The following is an 11,093-nucleotide window of genomic DNA, read 5'->3' on the forward strand; positions in this document are numbered from 1 at the left end:
GTCCCCGCCGCGTTCAAAGCTCCGGCCCGGTGTCATGTTTTCCTGCCCCCGTGCCAGGGTCAAAGCGTTTCCATGCCAGACCAATATGGAAAACAAGCCTGAAGAGCTGCAGCTCTGTTTCAAAAACAAGAGGCTCCTTTGAGGCCGTATTAGCCCATAAACCCTGGCCTCACCTCGCTGTTTCCTGTTATGGGGAGCTGGACGCTTGCTGGGGAGTGACGGGAGGAGGGAGGGGGGGAGGGGGGCAGACACACACACACACACACACACACACACACACAACTTACATGGTTACCTGCCAGGTCAATGCCACACCACAAACTCCCCAAAGACTAATTTAAGGCCTTTGACACAATTTGATCTCTTTACTCTGAAGCTGCACTCCATAAATACCAAGAGGCTGGTTCGGTAACAGCGGGCGGGGTCAAAGGTCAGGGGAAGCAGAGGACGAGGGCCGTCTCGTGTTTTAAGTGCCGCCGGTCAGTGAAGCGTTAACTTAAGTCGCGTCTGCAACGGCCACGATCGACCGCAGGAGGAGCAGCGTTGCGTAAAAGCTGCTCGTGTTTATAAGACAGGTGACAGCTGTGAACCGCAGACTGGATATTAAAAGAGGAACGTAGTTTCCGGGTGTTAAAAATGAGGCGGAGGCAGAAAAGTGCCGTAACGCGCAATACCACCGAGTGCCACTAGAGGTCGACTCCAAAAAGCCTCAGACTCCATAGACTCCCATTCAACTTGTTGTATTATATACAAAGTCAAAAGAAAATGTCCACAAGTTATGATGGCGCTGTTAGTTAAAGTCGCTTCTCATTGTTAGTTTTCTGGAGGTCCCTCTGAAAATATTTCCGTCATTAATTAGAAAATAAGCTTCAAAAACTCGTGTTTTTGGGGAAAAGTTAAGAGCTTTAAGGAGCCGCTGGGTAAAAAGAGAAATAATACAAAATTTAAAAAAATTAAAACACTAAAGCTGATTTTGGGCTAAATCAAGCCATGTGTGTGAAAATATTTTAACAATGTTCGCTCATCAGATCTGCTCCCAAAGTACGATCATTAGCGCCAATCAACATTCCCATCATCATCATCATTATCACATCATCATCATCATTGTTGTTGTGTGGTTTCATTAAGAGGCTGGATATGCATCTCCGTCAGAAGGTGGCACTGCCGCGTGCATTTGCGAGTTTCACCTTCAAAACATGTCGTCTGGTGACGTGAACAGATGTACGTATAATAAATAAATATAATACAATAAAATATAATAAATGCCTTGGACACGAGTTAGAATTTAAATTCGACCACATATATAAAACCAAGTTTTGTTACTTTACTGTTTTTAATATCACACTGCAAAAGTTAGTCAGTTAGTAAGTGAGCATAAATTTTAGCACAACTGATTTATCTGTTGGCCAATATGGGTCTATCATACTAATATTGGCATATATGTATATCCAATGACTTTTTTTTTTCTTTTTTTTTTTTTTACAGAAAACAATGCAGGATCAAATTATTGGGGTAAATTGGAAAACAAAAATTATTTGTGTTTTTTTTTCAGTTTATTGATGTCGTTTTGGGCAATAAAGTTTATCATAGATTTTTCACAAGTGTTTTAATCCATATTTCAAAGGATATGTGAATATGGGAATTTGTTTTAGTCCTAATATCAGTGTCACAAGTGCTCCACTGTGAACCAGGCTGTTTATTGGCTAAATCATTTCTAAAAGTCTCAAAATAGTGAGACAAGCTTTTTGTGAAGGAGGATTTGACAGTTAAAATAATATAATAATATAATATAATACACACACACATACCCACACACCAGCACTGTGTGTTTGGTGCCCTCTGCTGGTGAAACAGTGAAGTGAAGCCCTGACACTTGACAGTAACCACTACTTTCATCTCTGGTTGAGTTCACCCAAGGGGGAAAAAAAATAAAAGATGTAAAAATACATAAAAGATCTAAAACATTGTGTGATGCCTGAACTCACGTAAACACACACAGAGACCAGCGTTTATTTGTCGTCGTGTGGAAGCTACAAATGAATCACTTTAATGTGTTTTCTTTAGACCGCTACGATGAAGCTGCCAAGCACGCAACTGCTCTGCAATTAGGCCTGATATAGTGTAATGAAGCTGTAATCACAGACCACAACACACACATAAATAAACACACACACACACACACACACACACAGCTTAAAGTAGGAACATTTGGTGAATCTCTTTGGTGCACTTTAGGATAACTCAGACGTGACACTGGAATAAATAAATGAATTGAATCAATAAGATTCAGAGATCAGAAGCAACTGAAACTTTTTTTTTTTCCTGCACACAGGAACACTGCTGCTAAAAGACCTCGCGGTTCATAAACACACCGCAGATACAAAAGCAAAACAAAAGCAAAACAAAAAAAAACGTTGCTATCGTTGAATCCTTTTTAATCAACACAATAAAAATGTCCGAAATCGTCAAATAAATGAATACAAACGAGGGACTTTCGTTGATCACGTGACCCGACAACTCAATTTAGACAGACTTTGCGTTTACTGCCAACATACCGCGGACGGGATGTGCTGTTGTCCTGCAGCGACACGCAGCTTCACATTTCTTGCACGCCAATTAATGGTTGAACTTTGGAAGTATGTGGTGTGTGTGTGTGTGTGTGTGTGTGTGTGTGTGTGTGTGTGTGTGTGTGTGTGTGTGTGTGTGTGTACACGGTTACATTACAGGGCTGCGGAATAACTTAACTCCTTTAACCCTCTGATGGTAATCACCATCAAAGATCTCAGCAAAAGTTATTGCACCTTCTAATGAGTTTAATCAATATTTTTTTTTTTTATAAAGATTAAATAAAGTAATCACTGATCTAAAAAGGTGGTTTTACATTTCATAAAGAGCTTCTGAACCTTTTCTTTGAGCTGACTGATGGACTTCCTGTTATTGTCAGAGCCATCTTCAATTTAATTATAATGGACATTTTATTCATTAAAACAAATACAAAGCGAATATTTTCATTGGTAAAATTTTTATGACACTAATATCGCCTTATATTTTTTATAGTGTGTAAAGGATGGTATCGTACATTTTTAACGCTTTCTTTTGAAAGTTTGACATTTGAACGACGGCGCAATGTTTGTTCTTCTTTGCTTTATTTCTTTTAAGATTTCGAACAAAAAACAAGACAGAAAAGTTTCTATGTTAAAGGTTTTAAAAAATAAATAATTTATTTTTTTTTAATGTTACGATATTTTGTATCGGAGAGGAGCCGTGTGAGATTTAGCGACATCTAGTGGTGAAGTAACAGATTGTAACTCATGAAAACAAGAAATATGTAGAAATAAGAGGCTCATTTTAAAAAGGTAGCAAAACAACGATTCTTAGTTTCAGGTGATAATGAAAACATAATCATAAATACTACATTTAATTTCTGCCTGTCACCCCCCCCCCCCCCACCCCCCCTCCCACACACACCATCGTTATCTTCTTCCTGCTAACTGCAGCTGAACTTACATCTTCTCCCGAATAAACACTCGCCGCCAGACTTCGGTCCGGAGGAGGAATCGTTACGAGCGACGGAGGAGACGCGAGCGCGGCGTTCTCAGCGGTTTATGATTATTATTGCTGGCGCTGACTCGGGCTTTTTACCCCTCTGGGCTGGCTGAACGGCAGCGGGGAAGGTGGAAGGAATGAGGGGGACGAGGGGGGGATGTGGAGGGGGAGAGGGAGGAGGGGGGTGTGAAGAAACGACGGTACTCGCGAGGATGGACATCAAACGGCCGTCGAGAGGTTCGTATCGAGAAACGTTGTTTTCCCAACCCGGAGGAGCCGGAGAACGACGTGTGAAGCTCGTGGGCCAAAGTAAAGTTTGGAGCGGAGAGGGGTCGGACCCTGTCCTCTCCGTAACCCCCCACCCCCCCACCACCCCCCCCCCCCTCACACCGGCTCTGCAGCGCTGCCTTTGGCACTCAGGTGGTCTCCCATAACTCACACCCTCTCACCCCGATACTTCACACCGAGACAGCGGTCAGAAGAAATTCAGAGCGAGCAGCACGCCGCCCGGAAATTTATGAACAGTAGTTAGCGCGGTGATTTACGGCATCGCCGTGACCCCTGGTGGCGGCCCGGCGAACCACTTTCTCAGATGGCGTATCCAGATGCTTGCCTTCCACCTCCCGCCGGCACGATGACCGGCAAGAATAAAAATGAATTAACGCTGTTATTCTTCTTTTCTTTTTTTTCTCTCTCTCTCTCTCTCTGTTAAAGAGGGCGAGGAAAGACGGAGCTTTTGGAAAACGCTGGAATGCTGAGATGTTGAAAATGACTTTCCAAGACCTCTGATGGTCGTCTCTCCGGGGAAGGGGGGGAGGGGGGAGGGCAGGGAGGGGAAGGGGGCAGCAGTCTGGTCAACTGACAACTCTTTCCATGAAATATCCATCAAAGGTTTCGGCTTATTTGCTCCGACAACACACATTCGTAAAAATTCTTTTTTAAAAACACAAACCTCCCCGGACGCAAATATCTGTCGGGCAGGTTTTAGGGCTCAAAACATTTTGATAGCAACATACCTGAAGTTTTATATAATTCATTTGTTTAAAAACAAAACAAAAAAAGAACCCGATTATTTGAGCTGACCGCAATCATTTAGCCAAAATCGTGATATTTTCAGTTCACCTGTATAAAAACGACCGGAGGAAACTAACAGATGTCAGATATCCATCATTAATTCCACGTCTTTTATTTCAGCGTTTAAAGTTCAACTGTTGTTCTTTTAACAACGTCATCTTCTTCTATTTGTACCCGTCTTTGTCAGTACACATTTGTATATTCAACTTGTTCCATCATCGATACGAAGCGATCCCCTTCTGCCTCGATCCTAAATATTGAGTTCAGATTTATTGATTCACGTGTCCATAGACAAAAGATCGAATTTGTCTGGACAATATCACTATTAAAATAAACAGAAGATAATAAACTTAACGTACAAGCCGACAATAAATTAATAACACAAAACAATATATTGAATTAATTAAAAAAACCATACACAACTCACATTTCTTTTGTATTTCTGCAAACCTATAAGCGTTTCTTGTGTAACAAAACACTGAATTTTGACAGTTTGACTGTCTGTGTTTCATACAAGAATTACTTATTGGTTTTTTTTCCTATTCAAACCACGGTGATGACGCGACTTCCACAACCTCCAGGTATAAAAACGACAATATAAAAAGCCCAAAGAGTAACACGATAGCAGGGAAATCTTTGGACAGCATCTTCCCTCCGGTGGTGCCGTTTCACCGACTGACCCGTGATGACGTCATTCAGCCGGCAAACAAACACCAATAAGACCGGTTCTGTCTTTTCTGCCTTTTTGTCCAGATGTGGTTACGATCCACAGAAGCATTTCTTCACCCCTCCACTTTCATCCTCATGCAACTAAAAAAATGTTGCGCTTATTGTGCAAAAAAAAAAGCATCAAAAAACACAAATCACATTTCTATCTCGACAACTGATCACGTGACAACTTGAAAATGAAGAGAGAACTTTGCAGTTTCACTTTCAGCTCATTTGTTTCGGTGTCACGGACAAAACAAAACAAAATACACTTGTTTTTGGTTCGTGATCAACACTCGTGTCATTTTTAATCCCAGCATGCACCTGGTCTCAATTTTTTTTTTTTTTTAAGAAAGCTGCTGAACACAGTGAAGCTACAAATCCTGATATTTTCTTGAGTTAAAATAAGCGACGAAAAATATTTACTTACATTCATCACAAAAAACAAACGCAATACTGAGGTGTGCAAATGATAATCAATGCTACCAGAACGTATCTGATCGATTGTGTTATGAGCGAAATGTTTGTTAATAAGCTTCAAACTCAAAAGATGGTAATGAACCGTTGTTGTTTCTGCTGCCCCCAAGTGGCCAAAAAGATAAATCCATCCGGTTTAAAGTCTCCTTCCAATCAAAGCTGTGGCTTCTTATATACCATACTTATAAATATTTGTTATTATTATTAGAATAATTGTAACTATTGATCCGCCAATTAGTTGATCTTAATAACTGATTCATTCTTTGACACGATCTCAAATAAAATAATATTTTTGATGTCCTCAGATGTGAAGATTTGAAGCCACCTTCGACCCCATAAACAAATTTTAACAATTAATGGAGGAAAATAATTGACCGATTACTGATATTGATAAGCGTGGTTTTTTTTGTGCAAAACTAACTATGTGACATACACCTTTATATAAAAACCAATTTGTTTGAATTTTAACTAGATATCCACTTTTCTTTACAGGGTCGCCTAATCCAGTTCTATTACTTTGCGAGTACATGTAGTACAAGATAAATGTACTTTTTAATCCTGAGTACCTTACTTCTGCAGGTATCTCTGTTTCTGATCTGCTGTTAGTGGATCCACCAAAACTACCCGAATGTTTTTCTGTTTTCTCTCTATGTTGCTCTTTTCTCTCTCTGCTCTCCCCACTCACACTAACCGGTACTAGCCTGGTACTATCGCAGGTTTCTTCCCCTCCTGGTACTTGCTCCAGAAGGAAAATCGTTGGTGTTCGTTCTCTCTATATAACATCGGGTCTCTATCTTCATATATAAAGTCCCCCGAGATGACTTTGTGTTGTGACTTGCCGTTATATATCAAATAAAGTTGAATTTAATTGTTGGAAAAGGCGGTTTTAGTTACGCATTTAAAAGAAGGACATCAAAACCACAACAAAAAAAAAAAACCTTCGAGGATGAACATGCTATGTCAGACTTATTATAAAAAGAAACATCATAATATTAAGAAAACCAGCACAGTTAACAGTCTACGCTCCAGTTTATTAGGCACAGATAAACAATCCTGCAACAAACACCTTCACACATGTTGTCATGTTGAGCTTTTGTAATTCTTTCGGCCCACCTTCATTGATTGATGGAAATGGGGTGGACAAAATAATAGAAACACCCGTCACAGTGATTTTACTTTGCAACTGATATGAAAAACCTCTGGCAGGTTTGTTTGGTGTCCTTTAGATGAGTCATGAATGAAACCCCCACCCCCATGCACAACCGCATCAGCACCATTGTTTAGGTGTATATATGTATATATTAGGCACATATATATATATATATATATGAATATATGTATATTTATGTCTGCCTGAAGCTACGACCAGGGTCAAATACGAGATTAAAAACATAAAAGTAAAAACAGGAGGTTAATTCCAGGTTTCAGTGCAGTTTTTAAAATGTTTGTAACACGTGGGCGGAAGACGGAGGTCCGACGTCACGTGAGTTTACCTGTCTGTCTGTCTTTGTGCGCGTGGCAGGTGGACATGAAACGTGGAGCGGAAGAACTACGAACATAAAGACGTCGGTGTGTAAAAAAAAAAATATTAAAAAAAGCAGCATTTAAGCGCCGTTGTCTCGGAGGAATGACCAGATACCGACAGGAGAGTGTGAGAGGGGACGTTTACCTGCCCGGTGATGCCGGTGATAACGGCCACCTTCCTCTCCCTCTTCGGGTCGTCGTTCGCCGCGGAGCTCACGTGAGCAGCCTCGGAGCACTGGGCCATTATCTGACCGCTGAGAGGAGGAGGTGGTGGAGGCGGGTAAACTTCACAGCCCGGTGCCAACACCGACCACCGAGAGAGAACCGGAATTTTCTGTTTGTTGTTGTTTTTTTTTTTTAAACAGTCCGTTAGCGGTTACCGACGAGCATCCGAGGAAACCAAACACAGGAAGCGGCGTCTGAAATGGACCAATAAGGAAGAGGAGAAGCGGGTCGAAGCAAGCGGAGGAAGTTCGATTGAAGAGGGGGGGAGGGGCTACGTGCGGATTGACACAGCGCCACCCAAAGGACGGGAGGTAGAACTGCACACTTTTTTTTTTTTTTTTTTTTTTTTTTTTTTTTTTTTTTTAATTCAATCAGGATAGATAGATAGATAGATAGATAGATAGATAGATAGATAGATAGATAGATAGATAGATAGATAGATAGATAGATAGATAGATAGATAGATAGCTTTATTAATCCCTCAGAGGGAAATTTTGATGTTACAGCAGCATGTACAGAGCAAAAATATAATTTAAAAAAATGCACATTCTATACAATAAAATGATTAGAAGCATTTTTATGGAATAAAAATATATAATATATAATAAAAAATATATATTATAATAAATTATAATTTATATAATAATTGTTATTATTTTGTGTGGCGATTTATTAAATTGAATTAATGTTAGGCTGTTTGCTTGCTGACTTTCACTGAACCAGATTTGAGGATGCCTTTAACTGCACTGTATCCTATTTTTAGTTTGCTTCATGTTTTAATCACTTTTCTTAATTGTTTTTAAATGTCCTTTTCTTTTTGTTTTGTGTAAATGTGGTTCACAGAGGAGGAGGAGTCACTGACACTGTTGGTTTCATATTTAAGGAATAAAAATAAGACCAATCACCACTTTGGGGATATTTTATTTTAAACAGCTTCAGTCATGGGAAAAGTCTTATTCCTCTCTTACTGAAACATGTTTAGGAGTCAAGTGTTGTTCAAACCGACAGAAATTTGTTTTTTATTGTAGTAAAAATGTCAAAGTTTCCAAAGATATCAAATATATCAGCCTGAACTGTGGGAAAATGGGTGTATGATCAAATAAAAGAGGATTTGCTGCGTTTCATCACAAGTGTGGAGAATTATGTGTTTTTCTACCTCTAGAGATATTTCAGAGGACATCTGGGTTCGAGAAGTTAAATCTTTTGTAGAATCGGCCAAAATAAACACAATTCGGGAGCACAGCCTATTCATCGACCTCCCGACAGAAGATTTTTATTTCAGAATAAATCACTGGAGACGCTGTCGTAACAGAAGCAATCGACCAATCATCTCTTTATTGTTCTTGTACATTCGATCGTGAATGACAACATCTGCTCTGCTCACTTCCCAGAGTGCACGGCGTGGCGGGAGGGAGGTGTGATTTTTCATTACGGCCTTAAGATAAACAAAAAAAAAAAAATGAAAATAAAAATAAATTCCCGGGGTCCTGAGAAGCACAGCGGTGCGTTGATCCGGACGACCCGATCAAACGAGAACAACAAGGAGCTCCGTTACAGCTCGGGGGAGCTCCGAGCTCGTTTTGAGCAGCAGGTGTTTCTGGGAGTTTCTCGAGGTGTTCGACTCAGAAAGCTTTATTGGTCACTCTCGCAGTAATTCAGGAGCATGGACGGTCACGCCCCCCTTTCTTGGCATTCACTCCCCCTTTTTTGTGGGTTCATGACATATGAGCTCCATAATTAAACTGTTTCAAAAACTGGTAAAAAAAAATACAAAATATAATAACTTGAATGACCGAAATGTGTTCATTTAAGATGCAACCCGGTATCACGGCAAAGCGTGAAATAGACACGCCCGTCCGCTACCGCAAAACGTGAGATAGCTCCGCTTTTGGGCTGTAAATGTGTGAAAGTTACACGTTTTGTACGCAATGCGGGACAATGACGTAGGAATCCAGGAGGTGACAGCGTTTTTTTCTTGTTTGTTTCCAAACCCCAACCGTTTGTTTTTTGCCGAAGCCGAAGATAGGCCAAAGCGTGGCTAGCTCACGTTTTGCTGCAATGGACGGGCGTGTCTATTTCACGCTTTCTTAACTAAATCTCTTGACTGTAATGACGTCGCTGTAAATTTGTATTTAGTTGGACAAACTTCGATAAATGAAGACAAACCTGAGTTGATCTTTTTTTTCTTATAGCTGACTGTAATTTTGGATCGAGATGCGAGAGAGGACAAATTTCTCAGCAACCTTATGAAATATTTGTATTTTTATGGGTGTGGTCTTGTTTTTTGTGTTCAAAAAGAAAACAACATTTTCACATGCAGATCGCCTGTGTGTTTTAACAAATGTTAAAAAGCAGCAGTGTAACAGAGGATTTATTGTTTATTGTCTATAAGTATATAAAGGCTGAAACTCCTCATTCCACCACTGCTGTGTGTATTTTCCCTGAATCGTCAGACTGCGATAAACACATCTTGGAGATTAGTTTCCTCTTGCTCCTCCGGGTTACCAGAGCTTCTCACTTTACACTGCGGCGTTTTAGATTTACGCTGATAAAAGAAGATCACTCCGGTATTTGTGACGGATGTGAAAACGTCACGCAAGTCGATCGTAATTCAGTGAGGTTTTATGTGAAAATCATATCTGGTAAAGTTCACTGGAGGTTTCTGCTGCCTCAGCAAATCGAGCGATGAGCAAAATCCCCCTTATTCTTCTTTGACCCACAAGATTTTTTTTTTTATCCTCTCTTTCTCACTCTCCAAAAATCCCTCACTGTGCACGGAGAGCTGTTTTTTGTTTTTGCAGGTGAGGCGAACGTGGTCGGAGCTCGGTGGTTAGATGAAGTTTAGATTCTCAGCAGCTGACTGTGTGAAAGCGACGACACCTCCAGCAGTGTCACATTAATCACTGGACACACAAACCCGAATCAAAGCATTAAAAAAAACAGACACATATTTTGCAGTCAGTTCTCAGTATTTAGTCAGATGGACAGTTTTTTGTTTTTTTTTTATGAGAGAATCTGCAAAAAAAGCACGTGGTTGTACTGAAACATGCACACAGGAAACAACGGAAAAACAGATATCAAGGATTTTTAAATCTTACTGGAGTAAAATACTTTATGTGCTTTATGCTCTGTGAATTATTAACGTGTATATTGGAATATTTGAACAAATATCAACCTCAAAACCTGCACACTTGCAGTTATTTTTACTTTCTTAAATCAGTGATTGCATCCTCCATTTAATGACGATGACAGTTGAATTTCTCTGCCGCTTTTATTTTGAAGGCAAAATGCTCAAATAGGAAGTTTATTTTCTTGCCAATGAAACATTATCTCCATATTGAACTTAATGTTTCTTCTTTTCTGATTTGAGACTTTGTAAATGTAAAAAAATTAAATATAAGTTAATATATAACGTACATATTGTACCTTTTTTTTTGTACAAACAGCAGCGTGCCCAAAATATGTTGTTTTTTTTCATGGTAACCCAGAAATAATCGGAAAGTTTGAGGATTTAGAAACATTTCAAAATAAAATAAATT

The 11,093-nt window shown here is 39.8% G+C and overlaps 1 protein-coding gene across 1 annotated transcript in view; it reads right to left on the bottom strand.

The window, feature by feature from the left end:
* The window catches only part of gmds (GDP-mannose 4,6-dehydratase), a 144,576-nt gene extending 136,822 nt beyond the window's left edge, over nt 1-7,754 (bottom strand). The window contains exon 1 of the mRNA XM_069152966.1: nt 7,475-7,754. Within this exon, the coding sequence (XP_069009067.1) occupies nt 7,475-7,573 (99 nt within the window). The 5' untranslated portion in view covers nt 7,574-7,754. The remainder of the gene's footprint in view (nt 1-7,474) is intronic.
* Nucleotides 7,755-11,093: the final 3,339 nt, after the last annotated feature.

The sequence above is a fragment of the Embiotoca jacksoni genome, unplaced genomic scaffold (genome assembly GCF_022577435.1).
Source record: "Embiotoca jacksoni isolate LCO1_2020_lvr unplaced genomic scaffold, fEmbJac1.0.p SCAF_19, whole genome shotgun sequence".
Lineage (NCBI taxonomy): Eukaryota > Metazoa > Chordata > Actinopteri > Embiotocidae > Embiotoca > Embiotoca jacksoni.